The 25,436-nt window shown below is 39.2% G+C and overlaps 1 protein-coding gene across 1 annotated transcript in view; it reads left to right on the top strand.

Annotated features, from left to right (window-relative positions):
• The window catches only part of LOC133955793 (transmembrane channel-like protein 3), a 35,148-nt gene that overhangs the window by 3,268 nt on the left and 6,444 nt on the right, over window positions 1–25,436 (top strand). Inside the window, exons 3-16 of the mRNA XM_062390820.1 lie at window positions 8,536–8,611; window positions 10,161–10,242; window positions 12,190–12,296; window positions 15,428–15,526; window positions 15,837–15,979; window positions 16,519–16,666; window positions 16,851–16,894; window positions 17,497–17,644; window positions 18,718–18,827; window positions 18,923–19,001; window positions 19,268–19,531; window positions 20,007–20,135; window positions 22,945–23,012; window positions 23,355–23,483. Coding sequence (XP_062246804.1) covers window positions 8,536–8,611; window positions 10,161–10,242; window positions 12,190–12,296; window positions 15,428–15,526; window positions 15,837–15,979; window positions 16,519–16,666; window positions 16,851–16,894; window positions 17,497–17,644; window positions 18,718–18,827; window positions 18,923–19,001; window positions 19,268–19,531; window positions 20,007–20,135; window positions 22,945–23,012; window positions 23,355–23,483 — 1,626 coding nt within the window. The remainder of the gene's footprint in view (window positions 1–8,535; window positions 8,612–10,160; window positions 10,243–12,189; window positions 12,297–15,427; window positions 15,527–15,836; window positions 15,980–16,518; window positions 16,667–16,850; window positions 16,895–17,496; window positions 17,645–18,717; window positions 18,828–18,922; window positions 19,002–19,267; window positions 19,532–20,006; window positions 20,136–22,944; window positions 23,013–23,354; window positions 23,484–25,436) is intronic.

The raw sequence follows: 25,436 nt of genomic DNA, 5'->3' as shown, positions 1-25,436 counted from the left end.
AAACGACGAGTCCCACAGAGAGGAGCTGGTAGTCCCGGCAATCCACAATGAAGACTGGAGCAGTGGTAAGTAACATTGTTATTTTGACTATTTCTCTACTTTACATGTCCGCTGACTATACAGTAAAGTTGTACATTACTGTGTTTGGGTGCACTTGAAAGAATGCGCATAGACGTGGAAAATATCTAGCAAAAAGCAAAGGAATATGAAAGTTAACACTATCTAACAATTAATACAGCAGTTACTAAAGTATGTTGCTAGCTACCTGGTAACATCATTAGCCCACACTTAACATTAAATGCATTACAGTAAAGCACTACTCTGTCTTATTTAATCACACAGGATCAGGATGTAAGGCGGGTGTCCCCTTACCTGAAGGTTGGCCAAGGTTTGCAATTCATCCCCTTCTCCCCCATTCTGAGGTAAGGACACTTACCTCAGTGTCCTTGGCCAAGACACTGAACCCCCAAATTGATGTACAGTACTTGTGTGACTGAATCTGTGAATGTCAATAACTGTACTGTAAACATGTTGCATGGTCATCAGGACAACAAAAGCATTATATGAATTCAGACCATTTACAGACCATTAATCATATATTTGTTTCATTGCAGCCATTTGCTGAAATAAAAAAGTTCATTTTATTTCTCATTAATGTACACTCAGCACCCCATCTTTACAGAAAAAAACTGAAATGTAGAGATTTGTTGTTCACACCTGAATTTGGGGATCCTCTGCCTTTTTTCCTTGCAGATCCTCTCCAGTTCCGTCAGGTTGGATTGTGAACGTTGGTGGACAGCAATTTTCAGGTCTCTCCAGAGATGCTCAATTGGGTTTAGGTCAGGGCTCTGGCTGGGCTAGTCAAGAATGGTCACAGAGTTGTTCCGAAGCCACTCCTTTGTTATTTTAGCTGTGTGTTTAGGGTCATTGTCTTTTTGGAAGGTGAACCTTCGACCCACTCTGAGGTACAGAGCACTCTGGAATAGGTTTTCTTCCAGGTTATCTCTGTACTTGGCCGCATTCATCTCTCTTTCAATTGCAACCAGTGGTCCTGTCCCTGCAGCTGAAAAACACCCCCATAGCATGATGTTGCCACCACAATGTTTCACTTTAGGGATTGTATTTAGCAGGTGATGAGCAGTGCCTGGTTTTCTCCACACATACCGCTAGAATTAACGGCAAAAAGTTCAATCTTGGTCTCATCAGACCAGGGAATCTTATGTCTCATAGACTAGGAGTCCTTAATGTGTTTTTTTGCAAACTCTATGCGGGCTTCGTTATGTCTTGCACTGATGAGAGGCTTCCGGCGGGCCACTCTGCCATAAAGCCCAGACTGGTGGAGGGCTGCATTGATAGTTGACTTTGTGGAACTTTCTCCCATCTCCCTCCTGCATCTCTGGAGCTCAGCCACAGTGATCTTAGGGTTCTTCTTTACCTCTCTCACCAAGGCTCTTCTCCCACGATTGCTCAGTTTGGCTGAAGCAATCGTGGGAGCTGAAGAGTTCTGGTCGTCCCAATCTTCTTCCATTTAAGGATTATGGAGGCCACTGTGCTCTTAGGAACCTTGAGGGCTGCAAAATTATTTTGTAACCTTGGCCAGATCTGTGCCTTGCCACAATTCTGTCTCTGAGCTCCTTGGGCAGTTCCTTCGACCACATGATTCTCATTTGCTCTGACATGCACTGTGAGCTGTAAGGTCTTATATAGACAGGTGGGTGCCTTTCCTAATAGTCCTATCAGTTTAATTAAACACAGCTGGACTCCAATGAAGGAGTAGAACCATCTCAAGGAGGATCAGAAGAAATGGACAGCATGTGAGTTAAATATGAGTGTCACACCAAAGGGTCTGAACACTTATGACCATGTGATATTTCAGTTGTTTTTTTTTTATAAATTTGCAAAACTTTTGCGTTTCTGTCAAGATCGGGTGCTGAGTGTACATTAATTAGAAATAAAATTAACTTTTATTTTAGCTGATTTTAGCAAATGGCTGCAATGAAACAAACAGTGACAAATTTAAAGAGGTCTAAATACTTTCCGTACCCACTAATTATATATATGATATAATGTAAGTTTTTATTTTCAACTCTAATAATGTCTCATTCTTCGCCCACAGGTGCCTCTGACACCTCGCCTACTGCAGCTTTGTCAGCCCACTGGAGGCAGACAACCCACTAGAGGAAAAAAAACGGATTATTTGTCTTCTTACAGTGAAGACTGTTACTTCTGGAAAACGAGCTGACTCTGATTCTGAGATAGGAAATGACCCACAAGATGCAACTTCACGCACAGTACACAAGTCTGTGTCCTGATTAGAGCGCGACTAAGCCACGTTTTATCATCCCACTGTGCCTGTTCTACACCTGCCTGTTTTCTTACCTGTGTTGTGGGCGGCTGTGGCTGAGGGGTAGAGTGGTAGAGTGTGCCCCCCATAGAATAACTAAGTGCTGCAAATAGATGCACTGTATGAATGTGTGTGTGAATGGGTGAATGTAGAACTATACTGTAAAGCACTTTGAGTGGTCATCAAGACTAGAAAAGCGCTATATAAATACAAAAGCATTTACCATTTAAAGCTGTGGAGCTACTTTCGAATTATTCCTTATCATGAGTGAGTTCCCTCAAACAGTTGTATAATATACTGTAAATATTTGTGTGCTGGACGTTGTGTGCAGAGCTTTTTACAAGTCTATGGTGCAGAGTGAAGTTGAAAAACGTTGTGTTCATTCTACCTGTTTTTTCTGTAGTGAAATGACAATATTTTTTATGAAATTAAACTGAATTTTTTGTATTACTGTTCACCTGTGTGGCTTAATTATTTATTGAACTGGGGCTTTAGTTCTAACATGTCAAGCTTACGATAAAAAAATTATGTAAATTATTATTTGGGGCTATACAAATACAACTGAATTAAATTTAAGCTGTTTTAGAGGTCTGTATGCAATCGTCACAATCTTCAGACCAGAGTTCAAAACTTTAAAAAAACAAAAGCTATGTAAATCAGCTCAATATCAAGCATTGTAGTTACAAAACAAACAAATTGCCAAACAGGAAATGATTCTGTGAATGTTGTTGCCATTGACAGCGATCAGCAGCTGTGCTGTTAGTCTGTGCTCAGTCCGATATGCTGAGATAAAATAGTTAATATCAAAAGGAACTGGGGATGGTTTTAAGTGGTAGTTTGACATGTCAGATGTGTATCCAAATCATACACAAATTGACTCTGCCCTCAGGATCACTAAGAATAAAAAAGAGTGAGATATGCATTTCATATACAGACAGAACGTGTGATTAGACACTAACTGTGAAGGCTTCCATCTAAATTTGAACCACATGTAATTGGACTTGTAGATGTGCAGGCCGAGCCGGAGAGAACAACAGCTGATAGAGAGCTTAAGATGTGCTGAGTATGTGCCATGGATAACAGGTTTTATAGTGGCAGTTTGTCAGAACCGGAAAAAGTTTTATTACCATCATCTAGGATGAAGTCTGCATTTTTATAACCGTTTTAATTTCAAACTGAATGTCTGCGATTGCTCCAACTGCAGCAGCTCACATTTCACATGGCAAATCATTTTTATCTGCACTTGACAAATTTTTGTTTGTTGACAAAAACCTCAGCCTAACTGAAAACATGTTATCATAAGATAAACCTGTTCAATTTCCAACTCGAAAAGCTACAGTTGCTTTCCATGGATAAGGAGTGTGTTAAGTGCACGTTGAACGGCTGCATTAGTTACAACATGGATCATATAGCCCTCTGAATTGTCCCCTGTGCTGTGAAAGGATGGGCTGGTTTCACTGTCTTATGGGCTGTTAAGCTGCATAATTACTTAAGGCAATTTATTTCAATGAGTGCAATATGCTGTAACTGGATATAGAGGAATCAAGGTAAACAATTATTTTAAAATCTTAAAACAACAGTATTCAGTTTTCAATAGTAGGCATTTACTGAAACGAGTTGGGTGTAAAGGATGGCGGACACGATTAATGTTACGTAGATGTATCAGACCAGGTAACATTATTGATGTGAGCTTGAAAAGATAGTTTGTGTCAAGGATGACAGCCATCATCTTAACCTGAGGGGAGGGAGAAACTTTAGGTTACTTTCGTAACCCCGGTTCTCTGAGTAGCATGAGTGAGATTTTTTCACTATGGGACAGTGTTAATTTTGGCAGCTATTTTTGATTTAGTCTTAGTCTTTTGACAAAAATGCATTTTAGTTTTAGTCACATTTAGTCATTTTTATCCTTCTTAGTTTTAGTCTAGTTTTAGTCGACTAAAACAAATTACATTTTAGTCTAGTTTTAGTCGACGAAAACGAATTACATTTTAGTCTAGTTTTAGTCACATTTAATAGCCACATTAACCTCCTTTTCTATAAAAACATATAGCTGCAGCCTAATAGCTTAAAAATATATGTTTAGTTTTAAATGTAAAAACAAAAAGTGAGAGCAGGTCAGACTGGAGGCGAACACAGAAACTGCAGCTCGGTAGAAACCAACTGCAGCTTCTGCTCTGATCAAGAAGCTGAGGCGCTGATCTCTGATCAGCTGAGACCAGATAAACTCTGTGTTTTCACTGTTTCCATAGTTAAGAAGCAGTCGGTCACTGAGAGGCTTCTTCACGTGTACTAGCTCTGATCTTGTGTCTCTGAGCGAGTGAGCAGGGTGGGGGGCGGAGCCTCGGGACCGGTGCGTTATCTGGGAGCGCACAGACACACACACACGCACACACAGACACACAGACTCACTCGCACGCTCCTGATACTTTATGACGGCCTGATACAATGATGTTAAAAAAAATGATTGTGACATTTTCGTCTCGTCAACGAAAGTTAAAAATAGATTTAGATCCGTTCGTTACGTCTTCGTCTCGTATTAGTCATGGAAAAAGGGTCGTTAACGAATATATTTCGTCATCGTTTTCGTCAACGAAATTAACACTGCTATGGGATACGCCCCTCGCGCGTATTCACAGAAGCACTTATTCCAATTCGCCAGCCCTGATAGGCTGGCAGTCGTGACGTCCGCGTCAAGGTACCGCACCTTAAATACGGTGGACGCGGCGTCACACGTCATTCAAAACAAGCACACCTCTTCTCGCTTCACCCCAGTAGCAAGAAGGGCGGTCTGGTGAGACTTCTCACTCATGCTACTCAGAGAACCGGGTTTAAGAAATTAACCTAAAGTTCTTTTTCTTAGCATTCGTTTCGATGTCTCACTATGGGATATGGAGACTCCCGTATTGCCAGACAAGCTTATCTCGGTGACTGACCGCCAACCCCCCCCTCACTTAAAAGTGAGATCCACATTGGAGCCCACGCTCAAGCGAATTATCTGGAATGATAGTCGCTGTTAGCTAGCTTCGGTGGCAGGCAGTGTGGTGACCGCAGGCTCCCGGTGCCGTTTAGCTATTCAAATAGAAGCAACTACCTATGGTGAAAGCAGACGGATCGGCGTTTATTCCACTAGCGTCCGGCGATGGTGGTGTTAGGTCTGTGGACAGCAGCTAGTTAGCATCAACGCTGATTAGAAAAATGCTTGTTCGTGAAGCGAGAAGAGGTGTTTGAATGACGTGTGACGCCGCGTCCACAGTATTTAAGGTGCGGCACCTTGACACGGACGTCACGACTGCCAGCCTATCAGGGCTGGCGAATTGGAATAAGTGCTTCTGTGAATACGCGCGAGGGGCGTATCCCATAGTGAGACATCGAAACGAATGCTAAGAAAGAGAACTGGAGAATGATCAATACTGAAGGAAAATACGTCAGATTTTGTTATGGTGGAATTGGTGCCAATAAGGAGAACTTCGGTTTTTATCACTGTTGATTTTGAGGAAATTGTAAGGGAACCAGGATTTGTCCTGTAGGCTATCAGTGTCAGGTTGGGTTAAACAGGTGGACCCAGAAGCAGAGTTTTAAACAAAAAGAGTCCTTTCAATGATAAATATATTTAACAGGCGAAAACAACAAACACAGGAATCTCAAAACTGAAAAAACACAGAGCACACAGGGGAAAACAGTAGAAAGTTACAAGAGAAGAGAAGAAGCAGGGGACGCAAGCTCAGGAGATGAAGCATTACGACAGGACAGGAGATTACGACAACGAACCAACAAGGAGAAGCACAGAGATTTATATCCACACAGGGAAGGCAGGGGCAATCACAAAGACAGGAAGTAAAGAAAGAAAACACACTGGGAGAAGAAACTACAAAATAAAACAAGAAACAGAACACAGAGAGTGGGCAAACATGACACACAGACACAACTCATAAACGAACAAACACAGGGATAAACATGAAATACGAGAAAAAAAATTGTTTAGGATTTGGCTATAAATCAATTCAAATCAAATTTGATTTGTATAGCCCATATTCAGAAATCACAATTTGTCTCATAGGGCTTTAACAGGGTGTGACATCCTCTGTCCTTAACCCTCAGCAAGAGTAAGGAAATACTACTAAAAACCCTTTTAACAGGGTAAAAATACGTAGAAACCTCAGAGAGAGTCACATGTGAGGGCTCTCTCCCAGGACGGACATCATCAAGATTGATGGAAAAAATCAGGAAAAAATCATCAAGATTAAAGTTGTTAGCATCATTGATGAGGATAAACATTTTGAAGGATAACTTCAATACTATATGTCAAGCAGTCATGCTGCAATCATAGTCTATGGTCAGCAGCCAGCAAGATGATGATCCACCATTCAGATCGTATCCACTAAAGTCCACGGTCATTGTCCACTGCAGCTTATTAGGAGTCATCATCAGCCGCCGCCTCGGTCGTGGTCCACCACCATTATATGATGCCAACGCGACACAGGATCGGCCATTACCACTACGATCAGCCCGCACGATATAGAATCCTCCATACTGGATCCACCATTGCGACCACTGATGCACCCTCTGTCCCTTTTTGAATTGCTCACTATTGTTTTAAATGTATGTAAATCGTTTGGTATTATTACAATAAAAGGCTGTATTGGCAGATACCAACGGCGCTCTGTTGCTTCCATTTACTTCAAGACCAACAACTGTCATATTTTATCACACCCTACATCAAAAAATATAGACATAGCAATGTTGCAAGCACCAATTAGAAGCTTTCATGGTGTACCAAGTGAATCTTGATAATGTAAATCGCTGGCTGCCAGAAATCCAGATTGGTTAGAACTTGCATTTGTACTGGTTTGGCCCAGCTCCATTAGGTCAGCCTGTCTACTGGATGCACCTCAGCTCATAACTCCAAAAGCACAGCTGTAGTGGATCTTTATTTGCTATTTAGCCAGTCATCATCACAGGAAAGGAGGTCTTCAGGCTTCTTGAACAATCCCACTACTCACATCTTCCTTTAGCTGTGCCAGTGCATCCATAACGTAGCATGGTGTCACCACAATATTTATATGTTTACTGCAATTTGACTGATTACTGCACACCTTGCCAAATTAATCACGACAGTCAGTTGTATCCTAACCTCTCCCCCCTTGACATTATTTGGAAATGCAAGTTTAAAAGGTGACAACAATGTATTTATTTAGGTGGCCTCCAGTGCCCGCTGTGCGCCTGACAGCACTGTTCCCTGCAGCAATTTTACACACAAATCTAAAGTAATTTGTGATGCACAGTCTAAAGATATGTTATTAAATAGTATTTATTGTTCTTAATCATTAATTCACCCATCACCATCTGCCATACTTATTTTCCTGCCTCTAAATCCTTGTATGTATTCGCTCAGGGTTTGCATACAGGTGATACCCTGTTTTATGTATGCAATGGTTAGAAATGAGGTCCTGGGACATTTACCTGTGGCCTGTGGGTTTTTGGGGCTCGAACAGTCAACTTGACTGTTGATGATACAATAACCAGATATTAGGTGAGGAAAATTCTCGCATTTCACACCTGCTATAAGTAGAAAAATGTAATTGTTTCTCAGTTATAGTGTAGTGCCCATTCTAAACATGCCTGTTGCTTGGCCTGTGGTAACTACTACTACTACTACTTCAGAATTATTCCTTCACATTAGTGAAGCAGGTTCTACAATATACTGTCAGTTTTTGTGTTCTGATGTGTGGATTTATCTGCAGAGAAGAATCGTGTGTGGTTTATGTATGAGTTTGAATGATAAACTGAAATGCATTACATGTCAGCTATTTCATGGCAGCTCTTTCAGAGGTCTGTTAAGCAATCAACACAACCTTCAGACCCAAGTTCAAAACCTGTCAAAATAAAAGCTCTGTAATTCCACTCCATATAAAGCATTGCTATAATTTATTTAATTGTATTTATTTGTATTAATACTGAAGGAACCGTGTGTCTACATTGTACCAAAAGGGGCACTGCACTTTCACAGCACTTTTTCACATACAAAAATACATTTGAAGCCGTTTGGATGAACAGTTTACGATATCTGTGGATCTGTAGAAGTGGTGAGGTCAGCAGAGCATGTAGCCTGTATATATGAACAGGAGTCTTCATACGTAATAAAGATACCACCCTTACCGGAGTGAGTGTGTGTGTGTGTGTTTGTTTTCTAGGCAGGCCAGAGAGATTGTTCTGAAGTATGAGGGCCGACTGACCAGAACCAGAGGCTACCAGACTGCAGGAGCTGATGTACGTACATACTATTCATTCAGTATCTTCCACTCTCACATTTCTTCAACAATGTACTAATACATAATATTATACCATATAATACTATCACATACTAATACCACAGCAGGACTTGCATATAAATAGGAGTATTCAACCGGAACTCTGCATGTTTATAAACCAAGGAAACAAACTGACTTTGACCTAAAGTGATTGGATGCTAGCTGATCGAGGGGTGACTCCTGAATAGTTTCTTTATTGTTAATAGGTTTAGAATAATTCTTGCACTCCTGAAAGCTTTTGTAAATCTATTCAGCACAGTGGCCATATCAAGGGATGGTCAAGGCACACTATGAAAGGAACCTATCCTGTCCAAGTCCAAAAGATGGATCAGAACAGAGTAATCAGGCTCATAACACTGGTGCAAACAGTAAACTAGAAGGGCACTCTGAGAAGGTATACCTCCATCAAGACTAATGCCCTACCTCACCATGTCGAAAAGTGTTTAGTTTTATTATAGACTGTGGCACCCCACCAAATTCAAATTTGTCCTGCCACACTTTTCTAATGAATGAACAAAATTCACAGTTCTCATAGTAACGTACGAGATCTCTACACTGGTGTAGCTGTGTGCAGCACTATTTCTGTAGCTGTTTGCAGTGCTATTTTCATCCTTCTTCTTTTTATGCGCACTCACACACTTGTGCAGTTGTCACAGCCGTGAGAGACCTCATAGTTTCGGCGGCAGTTGTGCCTGTACCAGCCAGTGTCATGTAATGTAGTTCTTTCTATCATATGAAAACATAACCTCTAAGTGGACATACCAACAAAGATGGCTCTGCTCTGACTCTACTTACATCGTCTTTCCTAAAGTGTGTCACTGTGTAATATGTGCTCTGTATTGTAGGGCCACAACTCTGCGTACTCTGTCTGACTATGTGCTGAGAGGAGCATCTTAGTGTCATTGCACTGCACTGCAGTAACTTGACCATGCAGAGCCAGAATAATAAAACATGTTGGATTACTTTTGTACAGCCTGCTGAGTTCAGATTTTTACTAAGCATATGGGCTGAACAGACATTAACACACACACACACACACACACGCGCACACACACACACACACACACACACACACTCCAGATCTGTATGTCTGTATTACATACACACATATGGGATCGGCAGAGAGAAAGAGCTGTGCAGCTGCACCACAGCAGCATGAGTGAATTTATAGCCTGTTGTTATAGCTCAGTTTAATTAAAATGTGCAGGCTGCTCAAGCTCCATTAGAATAAATTTACTTTTAGTGAGCGGTGTGCTGATATGGAATTAATTCTACAGTTCGGCTCCCAGTTAATCAACAATCAGTCATTTGTCTGCCTGACCTTATCTTAATTATTAACCATCTCAGTTCTGATTGTATCATCAAACACAATCACAAAACAAATGTCAACATCTTAAATTGTTATTAATCTCTGTCACCATGTTTTTTTTTAATAATTGCTTCAAGTCTAGATAGTTATTAGATATGAGTTATAGAGTACACAGGTCTTACTCCTATTTATTTTGCAGCTGCTGAAGAAACTTTCCCGTGTACTGTACAACATTGTGGTTCTGTTCATTCCCTGGGAAGTGAGGATCAAGAAAATTGAAAGTGAGTTGTCTGTATGTCTATATCAAGGGGTGACTGAGTGGTAGAGCGGTCATCCTCCAACCAGAAGGTTACCGGTTCGATCCTCAGCCTTCACATCTGCATGCCAAGGTGTCCCTGGGCAAGATACTGAATCCCTAAAACAAATGGCCCTCATGGATGTTGAATGCACTTATTGGAATATCAGTGCAATAGGTCTCAAGATTATAATTCATAATGATGAAAAAGTTATAGTGCATTTCTTTGAATATGCATTGTTGTGGAGCCAGCCTGGTCCTGTTCCTGGTTTGGCCTCATTGCTGACGCCAGCCCCTGTTCCTGCTCTGCTGCACACGTCCCCATAAATGGCACTGACCTCATCCAAGAAAGCTACAAACTTCCTATGATTGAGAGACCTGTTCCTCCCTCACTGATATTGGGAACTATGGTCACTAAATCTATGAAATGGCTAAAGTTCAGTGTTGGCATAGAGGGCCTAAAATCAAATTAATACAGGATTTAAGACAGGTCTTCCTTGTGTTACACATTGGCTCATGTTGTGCAACAAGAAACAAGGAAGGTCACAAAGTTCAGCAGTTGCAGTATTTATTTTACAAAGGAAACTTAACATAAAGTTAAACGTGGTAGCCAGTTCTGTGGGTGGGTGTAAAGAAGTAAGAGTCACGCAAATGCCAAGCTGGGATATCCAGGTGGAGGTAGACCTGATGAAGGGGAGAGAGAGCCAGACCCCAGTCTGCATGCCTCTTAAATATTGGTCAGTCCAGATGGACAACATCCCTGCTGATCTCTAGGGTTTGACTCCGCCTACAGGAGCCTGAAACACAAGCACAACCCCACAGCAGGACAATTACATGGTTGTCACACTTACATCGATGGCAAACCTGTGCACTTTAAACAAGGTTGAAATAATAGTAGTATCATGCAAGGGAATACATGGGAATATTGAGCTCTGCAATTTGGGAAATTAAAAAAAAAAAAATTAAAGGCTGCGCAATAAAAACATCATTCAAAACTCTATTCTAAAGATATATGGAATACAGCATGTCCATTTAGCCTATTTCTATTCATGTATCCATCAATTGTAAATATTTGTAAAGATGATTCCAATTGTTTGGCTAACTATTTATATCTCTGGCATTGCATTAGTGTTTTTTTACAAGCTTTTTTTCTCATATTATTCTACAGAACACTTCCACATGCACTATCTCATGTGTGGAGACATTTCACCCCAGCCGATGTAGAAGGAAAGGCTGTGTGCATTTGCAAATACTGTGCAAAGACCTATGTTAATAATGACACAAAGATCCAGAAGCATATAGTCAAGGGCCCAAAGTTTCCTCAGGGCTCAAATCAGCCTATTACAAAACAAAATGTCTATATTTATGTCTATATATGACAAGGTAAATACAGTTAGTATAAATTACCCACACAATTTCCAGTTATTTTCTGTTAATTAACGTTAATTCCCTTATATTCCTGTATATTCCCATGTAAAGTTTCCCACTTTGAATATTCCCGGAATTTTACAACCCTAATTACCACTAATACTTCAAACCATAGTAACCATTTCAACAGAGGGAAGATGGGCAAGTTGCCGTTCCACATCTTTCCATCCCTCAGCAAGAAAGTGTTTGGGCCTACTCTGTTTCTTGTGTTTTAAGGTGCGCCCTCTAACTGTGGGCAGTGTACTTACAATTAGAACTCAAATGTGTTCATAAATTATGTGCCTGCTTCCAATACCTGCCGAATCCAAAAACGTATTGATATTTGGAAATCTACTCGCGATGAACTTGTCTTGAACTTGGGTATATTTTTTGTTTTCATAAATATGGCCATGGTATGTTTTGTAAATGCATTAGAGACGATTATTTTCATTAAAAGAAGATTTCATGCCATTGAAGGACTGTATATAAAGTGTTTACAAAATGTATGTTTTTCTGTCTCTTTAAGGTCACTTTGGGTCGGGCGTGGCTTCCTACTTTATCTTCCTGCGCTGGTTGTTTGGGATTAACATAGTCCTCACCATCATGACCGGAGCCTTCATTGTTCTACCAGAGGTAAGCATGTCTCTGATGCTACATCCTATATGAAAAAACAAGTATAATTCTGCCCGTCATATATTGATTATTGTAAATAATGATTTACTGATTTGTGTTTTATATAAAGAGCAGTCCCTCCATTTTCTTCAAATTCTATTCGCAACAGTGTGAACATGTAACTATAGATCCCTCTTTTCACGATTAATACCCTTCACACCTGTATTCCAATAAGTTTTGGGTTATCAGACTATTATCTGATAGAACTGGACCACATGAAAGTACAGATATATATGCGAAAGAGAGGCATTGAAGTCAAATCCCTATGCTAATTGGCCTAACTACCTCCGGGGGTGGTCAGGTATGAATTGTGACCACAGTAAAAACAAGCTTAATGCAATTAACTTTGCTTATTCACATACAACAACTATGTGGGTGGACATACATAATCATGGCTAGTCAGTCAAGACCCATGAGGACTCGGGTCCCTGCTCAGTCTTCAGTCCTCAGCTTCTGCTTCAAAAGCAAAACAAACAAACCAACAACAACCACAGTAGCGTGGCTACTATCTGTATTTTCTTTTTTCTAGTAATGGAAACTGAATATTAGCTTTCAATAAAAACAGCTCTAAAAATAGTCTAGGAACTGAAAGCTATTTTGTCTGAGACACACCTTTGATTTGTTCCATGCAGAACCTGAACGCAGCTAAGTGTGGGGGAATGAAATGATCCTGTAAAGTGATAAACTGAGTTCCATGGAAGAGCACAAGTGACAAGGAAATTGTAAAAAAATAAATGATTTATTAATTAATAAAAAATGGAGAAAAGCACATGCATTAATGCATTTTTTTACAAATTAATTCCAGAATCAATAAATGAATAGACTATGTTACAAAGTTGATTATTTTTAGATTCAATATTTTGATAGGCAATGAGTAAGGATTATAAAAATAACCATGACACTTGTTCACAGTGATGTCTCATCTGTGGATCATACATGTACACAAACAGTTAACCCATACATATGTTTGTTTTCGCTCATCTGTTGACAATTTTTTATTGTTACGTTATATATCTAAAAAGGTATGAAATCCCATAGGAACTGATTTGGTGCAATAGAATAATTATTATTATGTCGATAGAGGCTTTCCAGGCCTTCAGTTCCTTTTAGATGTAGTAAAGTAAAGTTAAAGAGTCTTGAGGCTTCAATTCACGTTGTCTCTGTCAGGCCGTTATTCCTCCAGGAACCTTCAACGCCATCTTGATCAGAGACAGATGCTGGAGTCCATATTCAGAGTGCAGCGTGAAGTCTAACATCTAGTCCGTGAAGATCAGTTGCAGAGCCTCCTCTCCTGCACACAGACACATACACACACACACACACACACACACACACATTCAATATAAAATCTCGTCTAGGGCTCCAAAATTGCTAGGGCCGGCCCTGCACTGATATGTAACACTGCACTGATATGTAGCACAGTATATTTAACCATATTCTTTTTTGACTCTACCTCTGGAAATGCTTTCTTCATATAATCATTAGTGCTGATTAGAGCATCCGTATTTCCTCATATTTGGGTTTGTAGCCTGGGGATTTTACAGCAGCCCAAGCTAAAGTATAAACTTTAGACGAGAACAAAAGATGGTACAGGATTTATGTTTGTCTCTGAAGTGGCGACACCAGCAATTTCCACAGACATGACTTATCACATCATTCCCCATACCTAATTTTATCACTATGTTTATTTCTTCTACACTTCTCCCTCTCTCCCTCCTGCATTTGTATGTGGACTTACTCTCCACTGTCTTCTTTTTTACATCCAACCTTTATCTCACCTCTGCTTAGTGAGAAATATCCTCTGACATCCAACATAATGACATTGTGTCAAGCTTGTGTCATGTGGCTGATTGTGTGACCAAGGAGGAAATGGAGGGTCGGTCCCCAAAGATATTCTACATTTGTACAACTTCGGACAAGGAGGTTCTGTTTTCATCTGAGATTGTTTGTTAGTTAACAGGATTACACAAAAACTACAGGACAGATACCACAAAACTTGCCACACTAGGGGTCAGGGAAGAACCCATTTCTCTCGGTAACTATAAAGGATTTATTTCAACACTTTTTTAACATTGCGAATTTCACCTATGCGTTGATAATAAAAAAAAAATTATATGTGAATCTTGATGAAAAAATTCACACATATTAAGGGGGTTGGTATCAGTGAGAGTGTGTAATTTCATGAGACCCAAATAAGAATCAGAAGTTACTGGATTAAAATGTGGTTTCATAGGGGTCTAGGCCTTTTTCAGTTGCTGTATGTTAACAAATAATGTTAGAAACCAGTAATTACAACCAATGTGAAGCTGAGAAATGCAATGGAGCTTTAGATATAAGACTTGTTTTAATCTAAGGGCACTGTTTGGCTACGGCCGAGATGCAATTAGTTTCCTACACCTTCTGCGGTCATGTCCGTTTTATGGCCCAGGGCCTTATTAGATTATTTTCAGGATGACTATGTGTATATATTGAGTATAAACATTGCAGAGGTAAGATCTGTTGTCTGACAGAGAGAAGGTTTAAGAATGATTGACTGAACAAGGCTTTCCTGTATGTCAGTGTGGGTTTTCTCAGAGATATTCGTGACTCTAAATTGCTCGTAGGTATAAGAGTTAATGTTTGGTTGTCTCTGTAACTTAGAGCTGTCTGGATAAGAAAATATTTGATTTATAATATGGAACTTAACTATTCACCCCAACACTGACTGCATCAGTGAATCCACACTGCAGGTCCTCTCATCCACTTTCCAGGCTGTCAAATAGTAACACTGCAGCAGAAGTTGTTTTTTGTATTTTAGGTTGGAGACGTCCACATCACACACCATCATGTTGCAAACTCCAGTGGTAACTGCTTTGAACCGTGAACATATTGGCATGAAATAGTTGAATGAGGGTGATTTATCTGTGCCCACTCTTTCTTATGCTGTGATTAGTGAAATACAAACATTTTATGACTCACACATGATGCGGTTGGTATTTATGTGTGTTTGATAAATAAAGACAATTGTTTTTCTCTCCTAACATAAAAAAGAGCTTAAATGTATTCATAATAATAATAATAATACTTGAAATTGTTCTGATTGTGTGAAGTAGCTGCTGGCTGGAGCATCATTTGGAACCACAAGGAGTAAAACTATCCCCAAGGAGCATCTGGCCTCAGCCCAGGACTTGGACACCATCTGGTCTCTTGGGGCAAGCCTCTCTCTCCTTTTATTATTTTATCAATAACATATTACACACAGACAGAATGACCCATTATTCAAACATTACTTTATTGTCTCCCAGCCCTTATTACCTATTTAACATCCTCCACTTTCACAGTTAGAATAGTAATATTATTTATTATCATTATTCAATCATTACGAAAATCCCTTTATACAATTAAATTAAGACCAATAATGAATCACACTCTGGACGTAGTTGACCTTCATGTCATGTCATCATGTGCTGTACCTCCATGTGATTGTTGTGAACATGTGTTGTATCTGTTGGATCTCCACAGGGCTACCTGCAGTACTCTGTGTTATTCTATGGTTACTATGGCAGGGTGAGAAAAATTGGCAGTGCTGGGTATCGGTTGCCCCTTGCCTACTTCCTGGTTGGGATGGCTGTCTTTGCCTACAGTTTCATCATTCTGTTAAGAAGGTATTCATCCTGCTCTTTGCAACTTACTCTGATGTAGTAATGATAATATGACAAAATATTATGAAAGGCTGAATTCATGAAGTTTTCAGATGAGGTCGGATTTATATCAGATTATGTAGTGACAAGGCTGCACCCGCATTGAATATAAAATAATTAAGTAGTGAAATCATTTATTTTAAATGGATCACTGCAAACATCAGATCGGCTCATAGCAGAGGAGTGAGCAGTGGCTTTGTCCTGGAAATATTAAATGTATGTATTTCTGAAACAACAAACCATGCTTTGTAAAACCACAGCCATCTACCCATAAGGATAGATATTGATACTATATTTTATGTGTAGACCAGAAATATAAATATATTGTGATGATGATGTCAGAGGAAGGATGTCACAGAATATTGTTTCTATTGGGATCAACTATGTCCACAAATTCCTTGGAAACCAAGCCATTATCCTGTTCTGAAGTCTTGAACTGGCCAACTGACTGGATACCTGGTTGCATCACTATCCTAAACATATCTCCCGCCCTCATTTTGCAGAATGGCCAAGAACTCTCGTCTGAGTTTGGCCAGTGCCTCTGATGAGAACTTCACGTTTTGCTGGAGGGTTTTCTGTGCCTGGGACTACTTGATAGGAAACCCAGAAGCTGCAGAGAGCAAGGGAGCCGCCATTGTCAACAACATAAGGGTCAGAAAAACACAAAGACACACAAACTACATACTCAGTGAAATGAACATATGTAGGTACTCCTACATAAAGATTGAATCACCCTTCAAGCAGTTACTCTGATATTTTAGATTACTTGAGTTCTACACTATGACTGTCAGCAGTTTTCCATAAAACAAAATAAAAAAAATGTTTTCCCGCACAGGAGGCCATTGTCGAGGAGCAAGAAAAGAAGAAGGACACAAGTTTGTAGGTGTATTTATTTGCTCTTGAGTAGTGACTTCCTTAGCTTCGGTGCTTCTTTCCCCTTTAATCAGTCCTGCTAATTTACAGCAACCAGCTTGTTTTTAAACTTTCACCCACTTCACAACCAAAGTTGAAAGCTTTAAAATAAGGTATGAAAATAAGCGTCTTGTCAAATTAATAACAAATTTTACAATAAAACAATGCTTTCAAAAATGTCGTTACAAATCTATTAATAGATCTTTAAATGACAAAATAAAACCACTTAAAAACCATTCATGAATGAAATCACATTTCATTCATAAATAATTATTTTTGAAAAAATATATTATTTATTAAATAAATGATTCATTACTATATATTTGCGACAAGTCCGTCAGATTGAGAGGAGTAAATCATTATGTGAAAGTAAAAGATGCGCAGCACTGATGTTCGGTTCCAAAGCTCTGACCTCATCACCACCCATATAAAGGTACAATATCTGCCCCCCTCGGCTAAGGTGGGATAGAGGTGGGGCTTTGAAATGCTATTTGAACAGCGAACTTTCAGGTTCTCATGGATGAAATGTGTGCTCTCAATCCAATCATTGTGTTTCGGTGTGTTTTAAGGGCAGTTCTAATTAGTCTGCGCATCTTAGCCAACATCCTGGTGCTGCTGTCTCTGGCTGGCAGCATCTACATCATCTACTTTGTGGTGGACCGTTCTCAGAAGCTGGAGCAGGAGAAGCCTGAGCTGACGCTGTGGGAGAAGAATGAGGTAGCAGAGCAGAGCGGACATCATCATCCTCAGCATCATTAGGTTGATTTGATTATCATGCATATAATACACTTCCAAGAAATCAATGACAGTGGAGAAGCTTCCATCTGTCAGTGTCATCTTTACATTTACTTCCAAGAGCCTGCTCTTCTATCAACCTGCTATTCTATCATACATGCATACACACCAACACACATACATATGTACACATACTGTACATACCTATGTTTAAATAAATACATACACCCATACATAGGTATCTGCATACATACATACATTACATAGAGATTTGTGAGCATGAAAACTTGTCCAGGAAGAAATGTGTACAATGTTGTTACTGAAGTATTCTTGATTTTAACAAGGTCAGGGATGGAAAAGTTGTTGCTCTGCTTCATTGTAAACATTAACAACATTATCAGTGATTTTGGTCGATTCTACCTTTTCCTTCATTGATACATGCCCTGCACTTCACCGCAGTGGAGGTTCCTCTTGTCTGTTTAATCTTGATATGTTTTTTTGCCGTGCGTGTGTTGTTCGGGATATGCACTGATAGATAGAGAGGAAGGAATCGTCTTTTCTGAGCTATTAATTTAGTTTGATATCTGTCTTGATGATAAGAATGCGGCACTCAATGATGCAAAATAAACAAAATAACAAATAAATCCTTTGAAATGAATTTAACTGAAAGTTACAAACCTTTTTTGAAAATGTCAGGAGTAGAGAGTACAGATATTTTGTTAAAATGTAGGCTAGCAAGTAAAAGTAACAATTTGGAAAAAAAAAACATTACTCAAGTAAAGAACAGATACCTGAAAATTATTTTCGTAACAAAATATTTCTAATTCGTTAATTTCCATCTTTTATAATAGTTTCCTCGAAAATCTGTCAGTAATTTTTGTGTAATCTTGTTTACAAACAAACATATTATCCAGACAACAATCAAACAGATGGGTGACAAAAACGGGCTCCTTGAGGTAGAAAATTAGCACTTTCCAAACTTTGGTGAAGGTCCTCTAAATTAAGGAATACCGGACTACTAATGTTGGTGTCTCTCATGTCAACCCTCTGTTCAGGTGAGTGTGGTGGTTTCTCTCATCACCATGATTGCTCCGTCTGCCTTTGAACTTGTGGCTCAGCTGGAAATGTACCACCCACGAACCTCGCTGCGATTCCAGCTAGCCAGGTGCTCCAACATCCAGACACAGATCATTCATTGACACACTATATTATATATTACAGGCCTTACTGAACATTAATCATATCTTCATGTGTTTACAGAGTGCTGGTTTTATACCTGGGCAATCTCTACAGCCTAATTATTGCCCTACTTGATAAAGTCAACAGTATGAGCTCTGCTGTGAGTATAGAAGCCCTGGGGGATACTTTCTATGTTCACTTTTTCTTAGGGAGAGATGAGAAGATGTATAATCTCATGTCAGTGTGTTAAGTGCAATGCTGTAGTCGGGACATTGTTAGCTAAGCATAAAGACAAAAAGTTAGGGTTGTCTCAACCTCTGCATTAACCGATATGTCTAATCGACAGATTTGTCTACGTTACTGATTTTGCTTCTCAAAGTTCCTATCACATGCCAGACTGTATGTGGTACCGTGTTTGATATCCAGGTTCCAGTGAGCACAGGTAACTGGTCTGACTCCAGTTCGTTCTTGGCCACCATCTCTCAGCCCGAGATAGAAAGCCTCTCTACCCTGGTGTCTGAGATCTCTTTGTCTGAACATCGCAACAGCACCTTAGCGACCATCGCCACAGTGCTGGAAGTCACCAACAGCAGCCAAAGCATCTCTGGGACTGTCCCCAACCAGACAGCTCTGTTTGAGAGGAACACCCGCTCCCAGCAGGACCCATGCTGGGAGACCTACGTTGGACAGGTTCTGTCTTCTGACCATTACACACCATATTTCATGCATGTGGTTAATCTCACTTTTCATCAACAAAAAGTAGGTTCAGAAAAATGATTAATGGTAAATGGGTTTTTTTATTTATATCAATGCTGCCTTTAAAATGAAGATGTTTGCTGTACACAGGCAGATTGCACACGTCTCTTGGGATCTGAATGTGTTCTCTTGTCAAAATGCTGTTTCAGTGACTTTGATCAAAAATTCCTTCACTTTAGCAGGCTTGAGGTCCAAATTTGACCTGCTAACGATAAGTAAATGTGCTTCAGGGCCGATTCACTGAGCTAAAGGTTCCCACCAAAAATATAGACGTGAGGATAATTTAGCAGTCTGTAAATTATGAACCAAACAGAAGCTCGTAGGCTTGAGAGGTGAATAATGACATGAACAGCACAATGTTAGCATATGTATATGATGTGACATGCGTTTGTCTGTTGTGTGTCACCAGGAGATGCTGAAGCTGTCCATCATTGACATGATCTTCACTGTGGCCAGTATTCTGCTGATTGACTTCATCAGAGGTTTGGTGGTCCGCTACCTGAGTGACTGCTGCTGCTGGGATTTAGAGAGCAAGTTTGTAAGTTGTAAAATGTAAAGTTCCTCCATTAATCAGTTACCAGACTAAAAAGTTTAACTTAGTAAATTACATACTGTCTAATGTGTTATTTAGGGAGTATTAGAGGTGCTGGTAGGCAGGCTAACTGATGTACCTTGCTTCAAATCTTTTTGAGAAGCTAAGCTTACCAGTTGCTGTCAGTCACACTAAATGTTGAACTCTCACTTTAAAGGTACCCTGTGGACTTCTCTTCTAAACCAACAAAGTCTTTGTTAAGTCCCATTATTGCTCTCAAATAACATTATGCTTCATGCAGGAGCCAGTTGTATTCATTCTTAAGTGGACAAGCTATATTAATTACTGGCACTTATCCATAATGTTGAGTACGGATTCCAGTGCCAATCAGACACAAGTTCCTTCATGGTCGGAACCTACCCGACCAGTGGGATTGGTGGTTATCGGGGTAACTTCAGGTTAACTTAGTTTTCAGTCCTTCGAAGCTCATTAACTTCTTAACAGGGTAAATCACCACGGTAAATTATGCTGGCTAACGGCAAACCTGCTCCGGAAAAGGTTAAGCTGGACATAAGTGATCAACCAGGAGAAAATCCTCACATCTAAACAATTTACAGGTTAATGGTCTTTTCTTATTTATTGTTCTTTTGTCAGGTACAAGATCTGTTACATAGTGTTGGGTGCATACTATGTCTTAATTACAGCACTTAACAGTTACAGGACATTTTATAGCTTGACCAGTTAACATTGAATATGTGATATTGAAATGTTAAAAGAAATTCTTAAAATTTCAATAAAGAATATTATTCAAATGTTAAAAGAAATTCTTAAAATGTCAACAACAAATATTAAACTGGAGTTATAAGCAAAAATAGCAATCTCTTAGTGTGACACTATGAGGACCTAAAGTGGTAGTTATGAATAATTAACTATTAATAAACAGTTCATTTATGAATAAATACAATTTTACTACAATGAACTTGTTTGTAAACACGGTTGAATGTCTACTCAGGTGGCAGACTAGTAGAATTGAATTAAAATATTCGTCTTGACTTAAAAGTTTAAAATGTCAATTATTTCTGGCGTTTTATATTGCATAATTATGAATTATTGCCAACTGTACCCTCCCTCACAGGGAAATGATCAGAATGTCTTCAGAACAAAGGTTCAGTGAAAATATGATTGTTTTAAAAAAAGTGGTCTTGTGTCCCACTTTACCCCAGCTATGGGACTACCATAATAACACATGTTGTAATAGTTAAAATCCCGACAGCTAGATTGACAACCACTAATATCGGACAGAATCATGGGGATTGGTCAATTAAGCACATTTATGATTATTATGATTCATGTGAGCTCTTGCACACCCTAGCTTACCTGCATATTGTTTCTCTGTCCAATTGGCAGGGACAGGGATATTGTTTGTCTCTGCGTATTCAAATGCCAGTTCACGGCACTTAACTGGAGCAAGGCCATGGCACTGGTCAGCTAGTTGTTTCAAGTGTTTGGCAAGCTCCTCCTCCATCTCATCTGTGAATATTCTCTTTGCCTCAGCTTCTGCACCCCAGGCTACTGATTTTACTTTCCCTTTCTCTTTTTTCTTTATGAATCTTTTGAGGGTTGTCTTGTCAATATTTCAAACCCTTCCAGCTTTTCTTAAGGACTTCTTTCCTTGCATGACCTCAGCGGCTGCACTCTCCATCTCTGTGAGGGGTGTTTGGCCCCAGGTTTTCTTCCTGGTGTATAGTTTTTTGGCATGATGGCTTTGTTTATGACAGCATTTGTCCCACTTTACCCCACAGCCACCGTTTTCGAAAAAACAACATCTCTTTGCAATTCAGGCTAATCTTCAGATCACAACATAGACTTCAATTCCTGAAGTATGTACTGATGTATTGGTCCCTTTTAGAGTTAACATCACAGCACATGTCAAGTACTAACATTACGTGGAACTCTGCTGTAAACACACATGGCTCCTGCAACGTTTAACATTATTGTGAGCCCATGTGAAGCACATCAGCTGATAGAGTGGATGTCCTGGCCCTGGTGGTTGGGAGAAAATTCAAGATGAGTTTGGAGCTGGAGTATTTTGCTGTATTAAACATTCAAGCTATTATTTAGTGTTTACTTATTGTAGTTGGGTAATGTTTTATTAATGTTTGTATATATATAAGTGACCTATACTTTCATTTGCAATTTTGTACTAAAAAACCGGCCCTGCACAGGGATTTTTGTCAAAGTAGACTGTCTTTCTTTAGCATATATCACATTCATTTCCCTTTTTAATTTCTCTCCCATTCTGTCTGATGCTAATAATGTCTTTTTTTCCTACAAGGTGTAGATTAGACGACACTGATTATAGAACAAACTCAGGACTCAGAACCCTTTAATGTTTGTCCCGAGGGGAATGTTCTCCTGAGTGAATTTGAATTATCTTCCCTCTTTGAGCATAAAACGTGAAAAAGATTGACATGTAAAACTGGATGAATTTTTTTTTATAACACAGAATTTTAGAAACCTTTTCACTAAAACTCAGAAAACATTGGGGTTGTAACAAAAATGTCAATTAACAGTGTCAACTCTGTGTTTAAATTCTGCTTGTGTACAAAACAAAATATGTTTGCTTTGGTTAGCTCATATGCCCCTAACTGTACCAGTGTTCCCGTTTTTCTTATCCTGGGAGTTTTTTTGTATCCATGCCACAAATACTGAAGAAATTATATTTTGACGAGCCTGTTTTAATATCTTAAAGATTTATGTTTAAATCAACATCATAAACTACACCACAATCATGCTTTTTTCTGTCTTTCCTCAGCCTGAATATGGAGAATTCAAAATAGCTGAGAATGTCTTGCATCTGATTTACAACCAAGGAATGATCTGGTAGGTCTGAAAAATGAGGACATCTTTCCAGACAGTTTTACTACATCAGCACTACCTTGTCATGGTGTGTGTAATAGAGGATCTAATTCAGCATTAATAATATCGCTTCTGCTGGTATGTCTCCCTGACCCTATTTAAAGAACTATGGCCCTCTATGATCTCTTCATTACACCTCTGTGTCTCGATCAACTGTATTTCCTGAGCTCATTTCAGAGACGTCGTCTTGCAACAATGGACACAATGAAATGAAACAATGAGCCACTGGATATAATGGGTTTTATATGGACTGTGACCCCAGTGAGTGTGTGTGTGTGTACTGACTTTTGTAATCCTTCCACCCAGGATGGGAGCGTTTTTCTCTCCCTGTCTTCCTGCCTTCAATGTGTTGAAGCTGATTGGTCTGATGTATCTGAGGAGCTGGGCCGTACTCACCTGTAATGTTCCACATCAGCAGGTGTTCCGAGCCTCTAGGTCTGACACACACACATAAACATACACACACACACACACACACACACACACGTATTTTATTATATTTGAAATAGTCCCTTTTTTCTGTTTCTGGTCACACCAAAATTGTTTAACTTTTCGAATATACTGTTAACCCCTATTGCTCAGCATCTTACCTAAATTGCATGCAGGTTAATTTTTTAACGATGATTAGCACTGCAAACAAATCAAGAATTCATATAAAAGATAGAATTAGTCTGCACTGTACTGACAAACACAATCACAGACATTGCAAGTAGGAACCAGTTCAAATTTCCCGAAAAATTAAATTATGTTAACTACCTAACCCTATCACACAACCAGTTGTGACTGGACCGAAAAGTTACATTAATATTATTATTAATATTATTATTATTATAGTTGTGTTCTCTGTGCCTTGTGGCCTTAATTTCAGATGAATTCACTAGATTATATTCCTGGATCAGCAGAGCTTTTGAGGAGCTACATGTGTCACAATGATTAAGTCATAATGTACAGTATTAAGGGGAAATTCTAAGGTCTAGAATTAAATCCAAGGTTTTTTAAGAATAAAATATTTGTAGTGTTATGAGAAACAGTAGAGCTACGTGTATAATAAGCCTTTATAAGCAGCCTTATATTCAGTATATTGAAATCTCAACTATCACTTAAAAACATTTATACATTTTTTATCAAATTTGACATCAGGGGAGCTGCAGTTTGGCTGAATAAAAAGCTTGGTAATGTTTGAATTTCAACCAATCATCATTATGGTCAATATGATCTATATGGCGTAGAATAATCCTTGCTAGATGCTGAAGAGAAGAGTGCGTTTCAGTGTTAGGTTACTTGAACTAAATGCTCTTGGAGCCTGTATAATCTCAATATTAAATGTGTTTTTATCACATAATTGTTAGTTGTCAGTAGTTTTGGCCGGTCTAATATTGGAGTTACATTGACACATGACCCATCGGTTACAATGACACATATAATATATATGAATATATGTCTATGGTTAATGACTTAAAAGAGAAAGATAAAAAACAGGCATTATCATATACACATGGACAGAGGTGGAATGTAGGGAATTCTATAGTTGTTTAAAAGCTTACACACAATCACAGAACAAAAAGACAGATCATTTTATGTGCATCATTTCTCTTGTGTCACACACCATCCTCATGACTGAACTCTCCATGCTTTGATGATGCTGAATCAGCATCATTACACGCATCTATCCTGGTTTTTCAAGCTATTTCTTGTTTCCATTTTCCTGGTCTGCTGCGATAGTGACAAATCAGTGTGTCGTGCTATGGTGCACAATATGCATACGTACACACTGATATACAGGCCTGCAGTGCTCAGCCCACTCTGATTTATGTAACAAGGCTGTCAGTGGCTCTTTCAGTCCTTATCAGTCAGTCCCAGATGTGCTGAAAAGTCCCCCCCCCCCACCCCCTCACACACACACCCACATGCACACACACTCATGCAGCTGAGAGCACATTTAATGTGGACCATTAAATGCAGTTCTCCTGCAGAAGACAGAGATTGATACTGACACATTGCTGATGAAATTTTTTTGCTTATAATTACAGTTCTGAGACACTTAAATGTGTTTAACACTGACAGTATTTCTGTTGGTCATAATGTGGTGATCTTTCTTTATTAATGAAGTAGGCTGGTGTCGGTAGACCAAAATGAGAAATCCAGGAACTGAAATTAGATACTTGACGTAACTTTCCGGCTCAGGCCAGTCATGGTTTTAGTATGTTTATAACACATTAATATGATGGTGAAACAACGTAGTAATGACAAGCATCAGAGAAGCTACATATATCCTGCACACACTGTATATACACCACATCAGTCAATGCTGATAATATTATTTTGATCCATGTCATTGCTTTAATCGCTTCATTTATTTTTACTTTTAATACTGACATCATGATGACA

Source organism: Platichthys flesus, chromosome 1 (genome assembly GCF_949316205.1).
Source record: "Platichthys flesus chromosome 1, fPlaFle2.1, whole genome shotgun sequence".
NCBI classification, from domain to species: domain Eukaryota; kingdom Metazoa; phylum Chordata; class Actinopteri; order Pleuronectiformes; family Pleuronectidae; genus Platichthys; species Platichthys flesus.
The sequence above is the reverse complement of the archived record's forward strand: the minus strand, read 5'-3'. Positions and strand labels throughout refer to the sequence as shown.